General features: G+C 39.0%; 2 protein-coding genes across 2 annotated transcripts; both read left to right on the top strand.

Annotated features, from left to right (window-relative positions):
- Window positions 1-859: 859 nt before the first annotated feature.
- Window positions 860-3,019, top strand: LOC114474187 (E3 ubiquitin-protein ligase Topors-like). Its single transcript, XM_028464294.1, has 2 exons — window positions 860-2,701; window positions 2,799-3,019. The coding sequence occupies exon 1, from the start codon at window positions 1,011-1,013 to the stop codon at window positions 2,661-2,663; it is 1,653 nt and encodes a 550-aa protein (XP_028320095.1). The 5' UTR covers window positions 860-1,010; the 3' UTR covers window positions 2,664-2,701; window positions 2,799-3,019.
- Window positions 3,020-7,581: 4,562 nt separating this feature from the next.
- Window positions 7,582-9,737, top strand: LOC114474188 (E3 ubiquitin-protein ligase Topors-like). The gene is made up of 2 exons (XM_028464295.1): window positions 7,582-9,419; window positions 9,517-9,737. Exon 1 carries the CDS (start codon window positions 7,729-7,731, stop codon window positions 9,379-9,381), a length of 1,653 nt encoding a protein of 550 aa, XP_028320096.1. The 5' UTR covers window positions 7,582-7,728; the 3' UTR covers window positions 9,382-9,419; window positions 9,517-9,737.
- Window positions 9,738-19,625: the final 9,888 nt, after the last annotated feature.

The raw sequence follows: 19,625 nt of genomic DNA on the forward strand, positions 1-19,625 counted from the left end.
TTTAAAATAACTAACAAATGAATCAGACAATTACGAACAAAATATGTTTTCCCTAATCTGACTAAAATCATATATTGAGAAATTTTAAAGCTGGCCATGTAACTATAAGAACTAAATTTAACATTTCCACTCCTTCCAAAAGTTAAAGAATTCAATTTTAAATTAAATTTATCCGACTAATAATTTTACCAGACTTAAATTGAATGGAGAGGTGGAGGGCTGTACCTTCTGTGTCAGTGAAATAGAAAATTTGGAGCATCTTTTTTTTCATTGTATTGTGGTTTGTATATTTTGAGAGGAATTGTGGAGCTGGCTGCGACTAAAGGGAATAAACTTATCCACACTAACGGTTGATTGTATTCAATTTGGTTAATTTTCTAAAGATATAAATATAGACTTTGCTGTTAATAATTTAATATGGACAGCCAAATTCTCCATACATAAATGCCGAATTTTTTTTTTAAACAAAATTACTTTATGTGGAAAAACGACTTTATTCTGATTGTGAAATCCATGAAAACTTTGATAAATGAGTCTGCACTGAAACTCTGTACACTGTTAGAGCAATTTATGTTAATATAATTTAATTTATGTCCTGACCCCTGTACGCTTTTGTTGATACAATTTTATTTCACGTTCTTTTATTATAATTAGTATTTATTTTATCTTATTTATTTCTCTTCCTCTTTTCAATAATGTGTTTAACCTGTGAAGATGGAATGTTTAAATTGTTTATGAATATGTGCCTATGTTTCTTTGTGTATAATGTTCATTAATAAAAATAAATAAATAAAATAAAATTATCGAACGCTGGGTTGTCATGACACCGCATCATCACTTCCGGGCGCTAAAGGACAGATATGAAAGGAGACATGACGGACTATTCAAACTTCGACGCTCAGTTATCTCCATTTATTGGTCAGACGCTACAAATACGTTCGTAGGACAGCTTGTGTCTGAGAAGGAATATTTGGTAAATTCAAGCCAGCTAACGGAGATTAATCATCTAGATGTTTAATCACAGTGATGGTCATAGTGACGTTACCTTATTGCTTCCTCCCATCCAAGTGATGGAGCCCACACAAGTGTCGCTGCTCTCTCGCCACCGTGAAAGTGCAGCAGATGACCTCCCGTCAGAAGGCGCTGCCCCTCAGGGCTTGGGGAGGCATAGCCTGGAGGGTGTCGGCGATAGCGGCTCGGAGCCCCGGAGGGCTTCGGCGATGACGGCGGAGGACGTGTCACCGGACTCCAAGTGTGCAATCTGCCTGGACAGCCTCAACAACGTGGCGCACCTGGACTGTTGCCTGCACCGCTTCTGCTTCCCCTGCGTCAAGGAGTGGTCCAACCAGAAGACCGATTGCCCGGTCTGCAGGCAGCCCTTTGCCACCATCTTGCATACGGTGCGCACCGATGATGACTACGAGGAGTACACGCCGCGCCCAGCGCCCAGCGCAGAAATGTACCTATGGCCTGATGATACATTTGACGAGAGCATGAATTTGCTACTCGACATATACCGCCTCATATCAGACCCTGGCACCTCCGATTTTACCGCCGAGCTTTCCTCTTTGCATGCACTCAGCTCCGCCCCTCTGCAGCCGACCAATCAGGAGGGGCACCCGGAGGAGGAGGAGTGTCTGATCGTAGGCAACAGGAAGCCCATCGATGAGCCCACGCCAGAGATCATTGAAATCTCCTCTGACTCTGAGAATGAGCAGCCGCGGCCCACCGCTGAAGTCCCGCCCACCATCCCCCCCTCTACGTCAGCGGCATTCACGGAGCAGCCACACAGGCGCTGCTCACATAAACGCCCCTGGTCAGCGGGCACACCTCTCCCCGAGGAGGATCAGCAGCAGAGCAAGAGGAAGAGGTGGGAGTCAAAGAGTGCCTTCAGCCTCTCGCCGTTAGGCTCCGCCTTCTCTGAGTCTCAATCTCCGCCCACCCTGACCGATGTTTTCTGGAGAAGAAATTCCCCGTACTTCTCCTCCTTCGCCTCCTCTACCTCCCCCTACATCCACCACTCTCCTGTGACTCTGCCCCTCTCGCCGCCCTTAACTCCGCCCATCGACAGCCGGGGTGACGTACTCCGAGCGGAGAAATCCGGAGGAAAGAGGAAATACAAGAGCCGCCACCTGGACAGCAATGACTGGGAGCGACGGCAGATGGAGAGCAAAAAAAGGCGGAGCCAAACAATGCAAAAGTCAGATGAGCAGCCGCCGCCTGCCGCCAAAGGACCGCCCACCATCCCCCCCTCCACGTCAGCGGCGTTCACGGAGCAGCCAGACAGGCGCTGCTCACATGAACACCCCTGGTCAGCGGGCACACCTCTCCCCGAGGAGGATTGGCAGCAGAGCAAGAGGAAGAGGAGGAGGAGGGAGTCAAAGAGCGCCTTCAGCCTCTCGCCGTTGGGCTCCACCTCCCCTGAGAATAAATCTCTGCCCACCCTGACCGACGTCCTCTGGAAAAGAAATTCCCCATACCTCTCCTCCTTCGCCTCCTCTTCCTCGCCCTACCTCCACCACTCTCCTATGACTCTGCCCCTCTCGCCGCCCTTAGCCCCGCCCATCGACAGCCGGGGTGACGTACTCCGAGCGGAGAAACCCGGACAAAAGAGGAAGTTAAAGATCCGCCACCTGGACAGCAATAACCAGGAGCGACGGTAGATAGAAAGCAGAGAAAGGCGGAGCCAAGCAACGCAAAGGTCAGAGGTCACAGCGTGACGTAGATCAGTGATCAATAACTGATCAATAACAAATCATTAACTGATTGATAATACTCTCTCTGTGTGTGTGTGGCAGGGAGCAGTGTGGTGCACATCTATGAAGGCTCCGCTCAAAAAACATCAGTAATCAACTGTAATTGATCAACTGTAATGGTGAGTGGTGGCCTAGAGGTTAAGGACGCTGGGCTTCTATTCAGAGAGTTCCCGGTTCAAACCTCACCTGGGCCATGTTAACCCCGAACAGGCTGCCGACTGCTCCCAAGGGATGGTTTAAAATAACCCTAGGGATGGGTTAAATTGCAGAGGACAAATTTCAATAAATACTGTATGTGTAACAACATATATACATGATGAATAAAGGCTTAAAAAATTAATTAACATGAGTCACCGAAGAAAAAAGTGACAATGCACCTACACAAAACTTTGAGGACAACAAAAACAGACAAAATACCAATAGAACTACACCAAATTACAGGAAAACGTACAAAATAACAAAACAAAATGACTACAAAAACACAAGATGACTACAAAAATAAGAAGAAAGTGTCAGGGTTGAGTGGAGGTGTGGACCCAAATGCAAGGAGAGATGGAGGCAGGATGGATGCATAGTGTTCTTGGAACCAGTCCATGTTTATTTCTCAGAGAAAACGTAACTTAAAACCAAAAATGACAAGGACGAGGAGGGAAGACAATGACATTAACAATGACAACGAACCAGCAAACACACTGTACCCAAGCACTCAGCTATATAGTGGAGGAGGCCTGATTGGGAATGGGCCACACCTGGGTGAACTAATCAGTCCACACAGACATCACACAGACATCATTGGGGGGTGGAGCCACAAGCAGGAACACCTGAAACACAGACAAGAGTTAAACACATGACCAGACTCAAACCGAATAACTTAAAAAGGCTAAATAACAAACAGAACCTGACAGAAAGTAACTAAAACTACAAAACAAAATGACTCTAAAAACAAAACTGTGTTAATGCTCAGATTGGTTGTTATTCTAAATGCTGACATGAATGTTAATCATGTGACCTTCAGACACAATCACACACTTTTGTAGCCCCCACTGTGATAAAAGTCTCATCTCTTCAGCAAACGTTTCAGTATAAGCCCCACGCTGGTGGGACTCTAGCCCCATCTTGTGGTCTAAATCAATACTGCAAGTCCTGATGAACTTTAGTTGGTGGTTTTTGTTCTGATTCCAGTAAATATCTACGGAGTACAATCCAGTGGTTTGTTGTCTATGACATTGTGAAATAATGTCAAACAAAATACACATTGTACACATGTGATCTAGCCTAGACATGGATGAAGGGAGGCCTGGGGCCACACAAGGCCCTCGGTCTATTTTAAAATACCCAAAACAACAACAAGAATACACAACATGGCTCTAAAATATACATAAAAACACAAAATAAAATAGAAAATGCACAAAGAGAGAACAAAAACACAGAAAATTACTTCAAAAATACACAAAAGCAAAAAAAATGTACAAAACAACACTAAAAACACAAAAAGGACTCCTAAATACATACAGAAGTTCTGAGGAATAAACAAAACAACATGCAACAACAATGACAAAACAACAACAAATAAACAAAAAAGACTGTTAACATATACAAAATTACAAAAATACACAAAACAAAAGGTAAAAACCATAACAAAAAGATGCAAAACAAAAAAACACTAAAACGAATAAAAAGATAAAAATGCCCAAAAAATAAACAAAAAATAAAATACACAAAACTTGATACAAAAACAACAACAAATGAGACAAAAACAATTCCATAAAATAGAAAAATACACAGAAAAAACATTTAAAAATCAGGCACTGATGTTGGATGAAAATGACTTCTCACATATGGGACAGGAGAAGGAAAACCTCCTAAAACAAAGCAGCTTTCTTTTATCTCCAAACCAGTGAAGTGTGGAGAAGTTCATGATTGATTTATTACAAAATTATATGAGATATATATGATTATTATTATTATTATTTTTCGGGCTTAATTTTTTTAAAATATTGTGTATGATCTTATCTTTATTTGTGAATAAAAACCATATGCCTATCCTGTTTATATCAGTGTACTGATACAAACTTGTCAGTGCAACACTCCCATCCTCTGTGTTGCAGAACAGCACTCAGCAATGTGAACCTGTTCACTCTTTAATTAATAATAATCAGATAAACGTTATTTTTTAGAGATTATATTTGGCCATATCAATAAAATAATGTCAACAACTCCAGGATGGCCAATCTTATGGAAGCCCATTTAGGCAAGTTTAAAAAAGAAGAAGCTAGGAATAGTAAAATAATGATTAAAAAAGAATTATTCATAATTATCGGATACTATCTCATAATTAGGACCTAGTATGATACCTAATTATGGCTATCTCATATTTATAACCCAATTTTTGGAAAGAATTGAGAGATTTGTTATTTAAGACAATCATTGATTGTATTAAAAGGCAAGAACTTACAACAAGTTTGAAAGAACGTTTAATCACTCTGATTCTATAAACCTGAAAAAAATAAAAGACTTATTAATAATTTAAAACCAATTACACCCTTTAATAGCATCAAGACTTAAAAATGGAATATCAACAATATAATCAGTGAGACACAATCCGGTTTCTTAAAGGAACGATCAATATATAATAACATACGACTTGTCTTAGATTTGATAGAGTATAAGGACTTGTTTAGTGAAGGGTATATTATGTTTCTTGACTTTTATAAAACCTTTGATTGTGTTGAACATCCTTTTATTATCCAAACACTGACACACTTTGGTTTTGGGCAGAAATGCGTTGATGTGATTAGAATGTTATATAATGATATTAATAGTTCAGTTGAGGCCATGGTACACGCCCAAGGTTCAATATTAAGAGAGGAAAAAGACAAGGATGTGCTAGTTCACCTTTACTCTTTATTATGGTTGCAGAAATGTTGTCTGTGCTAATTAAACTTAGTGAAATTGAAGGCATTGATATAAAAGGAAATCATTTATAAATTAGCCAGCTGGCCAATGACACAACTTGGTTTTTAAAAAATAGAGATCAAATTCCATTAGTTCTACAAAATATGAATTTGTTTTCCAAAGTGTCTGGTTTACAATTAAATTTAAATAAATGTGAAATTATAACAACACATGACCACACTCTACAGCCGTTATATAATATCTAGGTAAAAAGTGAAGTGAATTATTTGGGAATTATCATATCTAAGGATAAAACAGTAACTGAAAAAAATATTATTTGTAATAGTGTAAATAAATATAAACTTATGTTAAACAGATGGTTACAAAGAGACCTCACTGTATTTGGCAGGATATTGCTTACAAAAATGGACAGTCGATCTAGAATCATCTATATTCGTCCTTTTCTTTAGACATTACACAAAACATGATTAAAACAATTAACCAAATAAATTTTAACTTCATTTGGAATAACAAATATCACTATATTAGAAAGGAAGCTATTGTTAAATATTATAAAGATAGAGGCCTAAATGTAATTGACTTTAATGTGATGAATGGAGTTATAAAGCTCAAATGGTTAAAAAGTTTTCTTAGCAATCAAAAGTTCTCTGTGTTTTTCAGTGACTAGACTTATCTTTGATAAAGTGGGAGGTATAGATTTTTTACTTTGTTGTGATTTTGAGTAAAATAAGTTACCCATAATGCTCTGTGATTTCTATCAGCAAGTTCTTCTCTACTGGAAGTTGATTTTTAAAAACAACTTTACTCCTCATAACACACCCATATGGAACAATCGATACACTGATCAACAGAAAATCTGTTTACGTTGAAAATATTTTTTCAAAAAGTATTTGGACATCTGTACACTTCTTTAATAATTCAATATATTGTCTTGTGAAAAATTAACAAAAGCAATCCCCGTACCTGTTAAAATAATGGTGAGAGAGGACTTATTATATTCTAAAACTTCCCCTGAACCTAGGCAGCTCCACATTGATAATATTTATTTTTATGATTTAAAATAACTAACAAATGAATCAGACAATTACGAACAAAATATGTTTTCCCTAATCTGACTAAAATCATATATTGAGAAATTTTAAAGCTGGCCATGTAACTATAAGAACTAAATTTAACATTTCCACTCCTTCCAAAAGGTAAAGAATTCAATTTTAAATTAAATGTATCCGACTAATAATTTTACCAGACTTAAATTGAATGGAGAGGTGGAGGGCTGTACCTTCTGTGTCAGTGAAATAGAAAATTTGGAGCATCTTTTTTTTCATTGTATTGTGGTTCGTATATTTTGAGAGGAATTGTGGAGCTGGCTGCGACTAAAGGGAATAAACTTATCCACACTAACGGTTGATTGTATTCAATTTGGTTACTTTTCTAAAGATATAAATATAGACTTTGCTGTTAATAATTTAATATGGACAGCCAAATTCTCCATACATAAATGCCGAATTTTTTTTTTTTTTTAAACATAATTACTTTATGTGGAAAAACGACTTTTTTCTATGAAAACTTTGATAAATGAGTCTGCACTGAAACTCTGTACACTGTTAGAGCAATTTATGTTAATATAATTTAATTTATGTCCTGACCCCTGTACGCTTTTGTTGATACTATTTTATTTCACGTTCTTTTATTATAATTAGTATTTATTTTATCTTATTTATTTCTCTTCCTCTTTTCAATAATGTGTTTAACCTGTGAAGATGGAATGTTTAAATTGTTTATGAATATGTGCCTATGTTTGTTTGTGTATAATGTTCATTAATAAAAATAAATAAAGAAAATAAAATAATCGAACGCTGGGTTGTCATGACACCGCATCATCACTTCCGGGCGCTAAAGGACAGATATGAAAGGAGACATGACGGACTATTCAAACTTCGACGCTCAGTTATCTCCATTTATTGGTCAGACGCTACAAATACGTTCGTAGGACAGCTTGTGTCTGAGAAGGAATATTTGGTAAATTCAAGCCAGCTAACGGAGATTAATCATCTAGATGTTTAATCACAGTGATGGTCATAGTGACGTTAGCTTATTGCTTCCTCCCATCCAAGTGATGGAGCCCACACAAGTGTCGCTGCTCTCTCGCCACCGTGAAAGTGCAGCAGATGACCTCCCGTCAGAAGGCGCTGCCCCTCAGGGCTTGGGGAGGCATAGCCTGGAGGGTGTCGGCGATAGCGGCTCGGAGCCCCGGAGGGCTTCGGCGATGACGGCGGAGGACGTGTCACCGGACTCCAAGTGTGCAATCTGCCTGGACCGCCTCAACAACGTGGCGTACCTGGACTGTTGCCTGCACCGCTTCTGCTTCCCCTGCGTCAAGGAGTGGTCCAACCAGAAGGCCGATTGCCCGGTCTGCAGGCAGCCCTTTGCCACCATCTTGCATACGGTGCGCACCGATGATGACTACGAGGAGGACACGCCGCACCCAGCGCCCAGCGCAGAAATGTACCTACGGCCTGATGATATATTTGACGAGAGTATGAATTTGCTACTCGACATATACCGCCTCATAGAAGACCCTGGCACCTCCGATTTTACCGCCGAGCTTCCCTCTTTGCATGCACTCAGCTCCGCCCCTCTGCAGCCGACCAATCAGGAGGGGCACCCGGAGGAGGAGGAGTGTCTGATCATAGGCAACAGGAAGCCCATCGATGAGCCCACGCCAGAGATCATTGAAATCTCCTCTGACTCTGAGAATGAGCAGCCGCGGCCCACCGCTGAAGTCCCGCCCACCATCCCCCCCTCTACATCAGCGGCATTCACGGAGCAGCCACACAGGCGCTGCTCACATAAACGCCCCTGGTCAGCGGGCACACCTCTCCCCGAGGAGGATCGGCAGCAGAGCAAGAGGAAGAGGTGGGAGTCAAAGAGTGCCTTCAGCCTCTCGCCGTTAGGCTCCGCCTTCTCTGAGTCTCAATCTCCGCCCACCCTGACCGATGTTTTCTGGAGAAGAAATTCCCCGTACTTCTCCTCCTTCGCCTCCTCTACCTCCCCCTACATCCACCACTCTCCTGTGACTCTGCCCCTCTCGCCGCCCTTAACCCCGCCCATCGACAGCCGGGGTGACGTACTCCGAGCGGAGAAATCCGGAGGAAAGAGGAAATACAAGAGCCGCCACCTGGACAGCAATGACTGGGAGCGACGGCAGATGGAGAGCAAAAAAAGGCGGAGCCAAACAATGCAAAAGTCAGATGAGCAGCCGCCGCCTGCCGCCAAAGGACCGCCCACCATCCCCCCCTCCACGTCAGCGGCGTTCACGGAGCAGCCAGACAGGCGCTGCTCACATGAACACCCCTGGTCAGCGGGCACACCTCTCCCCGAGGAGGATTGGCAGCAGAGCAAGAGGAAGAGGAGGAGGAGGGAGTCAAAGAGCGCCTTCAGCTTCTCGCCGTTGGGCTCCACCTCCTCTGAGAATAAATCTCTGCCCACCCTGACCGACGTCCTCTGGAAAAGAAATTCCCCATACCTCTCCTCCTTCGCCTCCTCTTCCTCGCCCTACCTCCACCACTCTCCTATGACTCTGCCCCTCTCGCCGCCCTTAGCCCCGCCCATCGACAGCCGGGGTGACGTACTGCGAGCGGAGAAACCCGGACAAAAGAGGAAGTTAAAGATCCGCCACCTGGACAGCAATGACCAGGAGCGACGGTAGTTAGAAAGCAGAGAAAGGCGGAGCCAAGCAACGCAAAGGTCAGAGGTCACAGCGTGACGTAGATCAGTGATCAATAACTGATCAATAACAAATCATTAACTGATTGATAATACTCTCTCTGTGTGTGTGTGGCAGGGAGCAGTGTGGTGCACATCTATGAAGGCTCCGCTCAAAAAACATCAGTAATCAACTGTAATTGATCAACTGTAATGGTGAGTGGTGGCCTAGAGGTTAAGGACGCTGGGCTTCTATTCAGAGAGTTCCCGGTTCAAACCTCACCTGGGCCATGTTAACCCCGAACAGGCTGCCGACTGCTCCCAAGGGATGGTTTAAAATAACCCTAGGGATGGGTTAAATTGCAGAGGACAAATTTCAATAATACTGTATGTGTAACAACATATATACATGATGAATAAAGGCTTAAAAATTAATTAACATGAGTCACCGAAGAAAAAAGTGACAATGCACCTACACAAAACTTTGAGGACAACAAAAACAGACAAAATACCAATAGAACTACACCAAATTACAGGAAAACGTACAAAATAACAAAACAAAATGACTACAAAAACACACAAGATGACTACAAAATAAGAAGAAAGTGTCAGGGTTGAGTGGAGGTGTGGACCCAAATGCAAGGAGAGATGGAGGCAGGATGGATGCATAGTGTTCTTGGAACCAGTCCATGTTTATTTCTCAGAGAAAACGTAACTTAAAACCAAAAATGACAGGCGGCACAAGGACGAGGAGGGAAGACAATGACATTAACAATGACAACGAACCAGCAAACACACTGTACCCAAGCACTCAGCTATATAGTGGAGGAGGCCTGATTGGGAATGGGCCACACCTGGGTGAACTAATCAGTCCACACAGACATCACACAGACATCATTGGGGGGTGGAGCCACAAGCAGGAACACCTGAAACACAGACAAGAGTTAAACACATGACCAGACTCAAACCGAATAACTTAAAAAGGCTAAATAACAAACAGAACCTGACAGAAAGTAACTAAAACTACAAAACAAAATGACTCTAAAAACAAAACTGTGTTAATGCTCAGATTGGTCGTTTTTCTAAATGCTGACATGAATGTTAATCATGTGACCTTCAGACACAATCACACACTTTTGTAGCCCCCACTGTGATAAAAGTCTCATCTCTTCAGCAAACGTTTCAGTATAAGCCCCACGCTGGTGGGACTCTAGCCCCATCTTGTGGTCTAAATCAATACTGCAAGTCTTGATGAACTTTAGTTGGTGGTTTTTGTTCTGATTCCAGTAAATATCTACGGAGTACAATCCAGTGGTTTGTTGTCTATGACATTGTGAAATAATGTCAAACAAAATACACATTGTACACATGTGATCTAGCCTAGACATGGATGAAGGGAGGCCTGGGGCCACACAAGGCCCTCGGTCTATTTTAAAATACCCAAAACAACAACAAGAATACACAACATGGCTCTAAAATATACATAAAAACACAAAATAAAATAGAAAATGCACAAAGAGAGAACAAAAACACAGAAAATTACTTCAAAAATACACAAAAGCAACAAAAATGTACAAAACAACACTAAATACACAAAAAGGACTCCTAAATACATACAGAAGTTCTGAGGAATAAACAAAACAACATGCAACAACAATGACAAAACAACAACAAATAAACAAAAAAGACTGTTAACATATACAAAATTACAAAAATACACAAAACAAAAGGTAAAAACCATAACAAAATGATGCAAAACAAAAAAAACACTAAAACGAATAAAAAGATAAAAATGCCCAAAAAATAAACAAAAAATAAAATACACAAAACTTGATACAAAAACAACAACAAATGAGACAAAAACGATTCCATAAAATAGAAAAATACACAGAAAAAACATTTAAAAATCAGGCACTGATGTTGGATGAAAATGACTTCTCACATATGGGACAGGAGAAGGAAAACCTCCTAAAACAAAGCAGCTTTCTTTTATCTCCAAACCAGTGAAGTGTGGAGAAGTTCATGATTGATTTATTACAAAATTATATGAGATATATATGATTATTATTATTATTATTTTTCGGGCTTAATTTTTTTTAAATATTGTGTATGATCTTATCTTTATTTGTGAATAAAAACCATATGCCTATCCTGTTTATATCAGTGTACTGTTACAGACTTGTCAGTGCAACACTCCCATCCTCTGTGTTGCAGAACAGCACTCAGCAATGTGAACCTGTTCACTCTTTAATTAATAATAATCAGATAAACGTTATTTTTTCAGATTATATTTGGCCATATCAATAAAATAATGTAAACAACTCCAGGATGGCCAATCTTATGGAAGCCCATTTAGGCAAGTTAAAAAAAGAAGAAGCTAGGAATAGTAAAATAATGATTATAAAATAATTATTCATAATTATCGGATACTATCTCATAATTAGGACCTAGTATGATACCTAATTATGGCTATCTCATATTTATAACCCAATTTATTTCTGATTAAAACAAAGATTTACATCTTTCAGATGACTATACACTATGGTGTAAATAATAAACATCCTGCATGGATAACAGTGGAAATTATTCATATAAATAAACAAATAAATGTGGTTATCACCAGTGACGTGCCGTCAGGGTAGGCAAGGTAGGCAGTGCCTACCCAAGGGTGAATTGATATTTTGATTATTTAATTATCAATTTTTTTTATTTTTTTAATTATCATATAATTATAAATTATTTATTTTTCATTTCCAATAGCCTACAGTACCTATAAGTTTGAAAGTGTCCGCATTTTGTGCGTTTCATAGCCCAAACTACTAAACAGCGCTATTTCCTGGAACAGTTGTCTTTTTTTATTTTTTTTTTTTCTCGCACCGCTGTCGCTCCACTGCCTCCATTCTCATTGCGTGATTTTACGTGTTTGTGCATGCACAGTCAGGTCCCCAAAATGAAAAGACGTAACCGCGCTATGCTAAATGCTATACGTAAGTTCACAGTACATTAGTGAATTGATATCACGTGACCGCTGCTCTACGTTCTTTAGCTAGTGGGCGATATAACACTACAGTGTGGATGACAGCGCTAGAGATGATAGAGAAACTTTTTTTTGAGGAAAAACTACACCTGTTAAGAGATGGGAGACCAACACCTGAGTTACCAGAGCTTCAGCAAAGGTAAGGTCACAACATGTTTCATACTTTTCACAGTGAATGGTGCAACAGGAACAATTGGCTTCGTGGATGTGTCTCACTGAAGCTTTTCCGAGTTGTTGTCATTTTCTCCGTGTTTTTGTGTTTCCAACACAAACAACAGATGTGCTGCCGTGTCATGAGATATATCTTGTTGGGAGAGTATGGAGGCTATATTAAATAATTGTTTATGTTTCTTTGTTTTACAATGTTGATTTTGTTAGATGGCTAAATGCTTATTCATGTAGATCTTTTTGGGTTTGTTTCTTTCTTATTATGAATTTTATATTTTGATAAGCGCATTGACATGACTGTTGTAAATTGCTTTATACAAATTAAGTTGATTGTCAGCAGAAACATATGAAATTGTCATTGGTGGTCTCGATTTATAACGTGCCTACCCAACCTTAGTGGTCACGGCACATCACTGCATCTGTGACATGACACTAACAGTTATATGTTTGACCTAAATCTGGACGTCTGGTCGCCCTATTTAAAAAGCTTTAATGTCAATGTGTTGATCTTTCAGCAAGTCGATATCACCATCTAGTGAATAACAGGGGTCTGCAACATGCGGCTCTGGAGCTTCATGTGGCTCTTTGACTCTTTTGCAATGGCTCCCTATAGCTTTTTAAGAAATATTGAAATAAATATTATTGTTATTACTATTTTCTTACAGAAGCTATTAATGATTGATGCCCAATAAAAACATAATATAACAATTTGTTAACCTAAAAATAAATCACATTATGCAATGGCTCGGCCACCTTACTACTTCACTTCCTGCAACATCTACAAACCATCAACTTTCCTTACACCTGTGGCTAGCTTTAAGATTTAAATCGTTTCTGTTTTCCATCATGCACTGCATGCTCCCGGTTCAACTGTGACGCCTGTTTGAACGAAGAGGACTGACAGAACGGAACTACCGGAGCTACGGACCGGTGTTTGCTAACAGCTAATAGACACTGGCAGGAGATTTAAAGATTACTCAAAAATACGTGAATCAATCTGAGCAACACTGAAGGTATGTTTTTCAGGAGGGAATGACACTAACATGATATAAGCTTGAAAAAGTTAATTTTACATGATACCCCTATTTAAAAAAAGAATTGTACATTTTGATAAACATTTTATTTCATACAGATGCCTTTGTGTAAAATAATTAAGTTCCAATTATGCAAAATTTGGTCTCTTCCTTTTTAAGCTTCCATTCCTAATCACTAACAGGAAGGCCTGTGGAACCCCTGGATTCAGGAGGAGGAGAGACCACCAGCTCCTCAAACTTCTGTATCAAGGTTTTCACTGAGCAAAAGCCAACATTGGTGTTCCTCCAACCTCTGCGGCTACTGCCAGGCTCTCTATACGCTGAGTTGTTGTAGAAAAAACACACAGCAAGGTGGAGGGAGGCCAGAGCGTAGCCGCAGCCGGCCTTGACCGAGACCCACAGCTGGGACCACTCCAGCAGAACCAAAAATAGTGGGCAGTGTAGCTAAATGCTCCTCGGTCAAAGGGTTGTGAAAGCTCAGAGTTCCAGCGCCGATGCAGAGGAAGAGGCCAATTGTTCTGATGTGTGGTGGAACAGTGGAGAGAGGCTCAGAACTTCCATCGTATACTGCAGAGAAAGAGTTGCCCTGCCTCTGGAACCACCAACCAGTACATCCATCTGATGACATCACACCTGAAAGAACCAGTTCAGCATGTCACAGGTGTTCAGAAAACTCAATTCATGACAAAGTCCCTATGAACCAAATTCTACTGAACCAAATCACAAACCTTTATTAGGTAGGTAATCAAAATCATGTTTTTTATCCTCTTTCCAATTATCAAAAGCCTAATAATAATAATAATAATAATAATAATAATGCATTGGATTTTATAAAATGCTTTACATAGACACTTAAAGCACTTTAAATTGATGTGCATTATTCTTCATTCCACATGCAATGGGGGTCAGCTACTATTGTAGCCACAGCTGCCTTGGGGCAGACTGACAGAAGCAAGGCTGCCATAGTGCGCCATCTGTCCCTCTGACCACCACCAACACTCACACACACCACGCAAAGTGGGTAAAGTGCCTTGCCGAAGGACACAACGACAATGACTTGGATAGAGCGGGATTCAAACCCCAAACCCTTTGGATATTGGACGATCCACTCTACCACTCATCATAACCCTACATGTAGTAAAATATATTTACAGTAAATATCTATATTTGTCTGATTTATATTTAAATGTTTTCATCACTTTATTTGCTGTTGTTTTAACATGTAAAGTGTGACTGAGTTTCTTTAAAAGTGCTTTTCAATAAAAATTTATTATTATTATTATTATTATTATTATTATTATTATTATTATTATTATTATTATTATTATTATTATTATAAAAAAGAAAATCCTTACAGGATCATTAGGGTCTTCCCACCACATTTGGTGCTTGGGACCTAAATATGTGTAATTATTTTATATTTAGACAGGGATTTTGTTCATTGTTCTAAAAAGAATGTTGAGATGGACAAAATCAGAATTCCTCATTCCTAGAGTTGGAAATCCAACGACAGAAGATTTAAGACAAACCACTGTGCTGTAAAATGTTTTATCCTTTTTAATATTTTGCCAAAATGTGTGAATTTGCGGATGCTCTTTTGTTTTTGTAAGACCCTGACTTGTTGATACTCTGACTATTATTATTATTATTACTACTACTACTACTACTACTAGTAGTAGTAGTAGTAGTAGTAGTAGTAGTAATAAAAAGCAAATGTTCTAAAAGCCTGACAGGTAATCACAGTATTTTTACTTGTTTTTTTTATTATTTTTTTACAGTTTCAAAGAAAAAAATAATCAACTGTAATTAACAAGAGGCATAGATGGAAAAAGTGACAATGCAAACAGTTGAGGGCTAAAACCTACACAAAACTTGTTTCTTTGTGGACAACAAAAACAGACAAAATACCAAAGAAATACACAAAATTAGCCAAAAACAGACAAGGTGACTTAAAGTACACAAAAATTCCTGGAAAATTTACAAAATAACAAAACAGAATGACTCCCAAAAACACACAAATGACTACAAAAATAAGAAGAAAGTAACTAAACTACAAACAAAATGACTCTAAAAACAAAACTGTGTTAATGCTCAGATTGGTCGTTATTCTAAATGCTGACATGAATGTTAATCATGTGACCTTCAGACACAATCACACACTTTTGTAGCCCCCACTGTGATAAAAGTCTCATCTCTTCAGCAAACGTTTCAGTATAAGCTGGTGGGACTCTAGCCCCATCTTGTGGTCTAAATCAATACTGCAAGTCCTGATGAACTTTAGTTGATGGTTTTTGTTCTGATTCCAGTAAATATCTACGGAGTACAATCCAGTGGTTTGTTGTCTATGACATTGTGAAATAATGTCAAACAAAATACACATTGTACACATGTGATCTAGCCTAGACATGATGAAGGGAGGCCTGGGCACACAAGGCCCTTGGTCTATTTTAAAATACCCAAAACAAACAACAAGAATAAACACATGGCTCTAAAAATATACATAAAAACAGAATATAAATAGAAAATGCACAAAGAGAGAACAAAAACACAGAAAATTACTTCAAAAAATACACAAAAGCACAAAATGTACAAAACAACACTAAAAACACAAAAAGGACTCCAAAATACATACAGAAGTTCTGAGGAATAAACAAAACAACATGCAACAACAATGACAAAACAACAACAAATAAACAAAAAAGACTGTTAACATATACAAAATTACAAAAATACACAAAACAAAAGGTAAAAACCATAACAAAAAGATGCAAAACAAAAAACACTAAAAGCACTAAAAAGATAACTAGATACAAAAACAAATGAGAAAAAAATGACTCCATAAAATAGAAAAATACACAAAAACTTTGTGTTTTTGTTTAGATGGTCATTATTCTAAATGCTGACATTAATGTTGATAATGTGGCTCTCAGACTGGATGTTTGTGGCCCTGCTGTGATGAAAGTTGCCTACGTTTGATCTCGCCATTGTTTAACATGGGTTCTCAACCTTCAGGTCAGGACCCCATTTGGGGTTACAAAACACTAGGGTCGCCAGATGTCTTCAATAAAGTAAGAATATTTTTTTAAAGAATTTGAGCCCATTTTTGCTTATTTTTATCATTTTTCCTGCAACTTCACCAACTTTCCATATTTTAACCTATTTTCATAACTTTTTCTTGCCATATTTTTTGCTCCTTTTAATGCATTTTTTGCTACATTACTCCCCATTTCTGTCAACTTCTCCATCAAATTTCAATGCCTTTTCATTTTTTCCCACTTTCAAGACATTTTTGGCACTTATAAATCATTTCCACCACTTTTCCACCTAATGTCACATATGTTAGTTATTATTGTCACTTTTAAACTCTTCACCACATTTCATGCTCATGCTTTAACCACATTCACAATTTATTACGCCCATTATTAGCCACTTTAAAATAATTGTTTCTACTTTTTAAATTACATTATCAGAACCCCCTCCCCTTTTTCTGTTACCTTTAAGTCAATATTGACACTTTTTACAATTTTTTCTGTACATGTTTGGCCACTCTAATTTGAAACTTTTAACCAATTTCTGTGGTATTTAAAATACCATTTCACAACTGTTTCAACCATTTTTGGACACTTTTAACCCATTTTCTTTCTGATGAACAAGGATTGAAAAGGGCTGAAAAGTTTGGGAACCCTTGGTTTAACACACTTTCTTTTAGAGTGAGCTCCACTAAAGTTGTGTGGTCAGTTGCAGAGCCTTTATGTGACTGTTTGTGTGACTCAGCAGTCTTTGGTGCTGACTCACTTTCCTGGAAGTGAGTGTCAGTGAGTGAGTGAACATAGACTAACCTATCCTGTAGAGGGCGCTGTTACACACGTCCACCTCCCAGTAGAACTGGCCCTGTGTCAGCACAGCATCAGCACACACTGTGGGCGTGGTCTGTGCTCCTCTGCTCTCCCATGGCTGATTGTGACAGTGGGCGGTGCATCAGAGAGGTGGAGGGAGGGGTGGGCAGTTGAAGGGTTTAAAGAGAAATGTAGTCCTTAAAGTAGATAAGAAAAAGGTTAGGGCTGAGATTAGAAAGAAATACAGATTATAGAAGCTCAAAGGAAGATTCCTGACCATGAACGGACCGTTTCATATCATCTTCTTCCAGCTCTGTAGCGCCATCCAGTGGTGAGACAGAGGTAGCCGGTAAAATACTCAGTGCTATGGAATTTCTAACTTCCTAGATTTACAGAAATAAAAGAAGGTGAAAACGTTACTGAAAAAGTATTTAACCACAGTTGAAGGAAAGGAATGGGGACACGTTAGAGAACAGTAGCTTTGAGAAGATACTGGAAATGGATCAATGAATGAAGCACATGTTCCTATAAAGGCTCCAAATCCCAGCACTCCCAATGCATGTACACATGTATTTATAATATATCCATGCCTGTGTGTTAAAGGGGACATATCATGCTAAATCCACTTTTTTAGCCCTTAAATGCATTTTGTTGTATATTTAGAGTGCTTAGAAGTACAAAAAAAAAATCAAATTAGTCTCTTCAGGTGCTCCGTTGATATCTTTATATTCTGTTTTGGTCATATTTTTCAATCTGTTTCAATTTTTCTATTCTCTATTACATTTTTTGAACTATTACATCACAGTATTTGCAGCAGAACTGCCAAATTAGGACAACGACTTTTATTTCTCGCTTTTATTTTGTAGTCCAAGCTCCAGGATGCAGAAGTTACGAGAGGATAAGTCAAAATGTTCAGTTGTTGGATGTAGTAACCCACACGCTTCATTACAACGTCTCCCAGCATCAGAACCTTTTCAAAGTGCCTGGTTGAGTTTTATTTTTTATGGAAATGTACCCACATCTGTGGGTAAGGTCATTTTTGTGTGTGAAGCACTTCAAGGATGACTGCTTCATCAACCTTCACCAGTATAAAGAAGGATTTACAGAAAGACTTTGTCTGATTGAGGGTTCAATTCCTTCTATCTTTGGAGACGATGAACAGAGCACTTCGGTAAGCTGTAAATAACGCTAAAAAGTGATAAGACGTCCCTGTCATTGTTTTGTTAGCATTAGCAGTTGCACCGCCTTCAGACTTCATATGTTAGCGCTGTGTGCTCGTTTTAGATCCTTGATGATATGGCCAACGTGATTTAATTTAAGTCTAAAGTTTTCATTAGTCATTTCATTTTGCCGTTTTTGTCTTTGAAAAGACTGTGTCTCCACCTCCCAGTGATGCCAGTGTGTTTGGGTTTTGAGTCATTAGCTTCCTCATGTTTTGCACTCAGGTGTGGTCTGTTCCCAATCAAGCCTTCCCCACTATCTGACTGCTTGTACACAGAATGATTGTTGGTTTATTGTCAAGAGAATCAGTGAACATAAAAGCTCCATCAGATGTGCCAATCCTAACTACTTGTATCCAGTGGCCAGTAATTTAATGCTGTTTCACACCCTATCTCTTCTGTCATTTCCAGGGAATTCAGCATGTACTGTTGTCAAGAGGATGAGACACTGACAAAAATAACTATTTTGGATTCACACACTAGACTCTCAACACCCAAAGAGCTTAAATATAGATTTTGATATGATTTAATATAATATGGATTCTTGTAGATTAGCCATGGTTTTAGACACTGCATATTGACCGTCTGCCTGATGTGTATGCAGTGTCCTCATCCTTTAATGCCAAGTATTTGTTCTCACACTGTTTATATATTTGTGTATATAATTAGTTTTCTCACTACAAACTCCTCATTCTCCTTCTGAACTACATCTCCCACATGATCAATAGTGGTGTAGCAAACATGTGACTGATTGCCTTTATTAGATAAGCCTGTTCATTGTACCCATGCTTTTTGTTACCCAGATGAAGAACCTCTGACCGAAAGCTTATTACATTTATACATGTATATTACAAACACATGTTAGCAAATATAACCAAAGGAAAAAAAAAAAAGAACAAAAATTGTCAGTAAGGAATAATGACACACAGCAGCTTAAGGACACAGCAGGTTAT

The sequence above is a fragment of the Gouania willdenowi genome, chromosome 13 (genome assembly GCF_900634775.1).
Source record: "Gouania willdenowi chromosome 13, fGouWil2.1, whole genome shotgun sequence".
NCBI lineage: Eukaryota > Metazoa > Chordata > Actinopteri > Blenniiformes > Gobiesocidae > Gouania > Gouania willdenowi.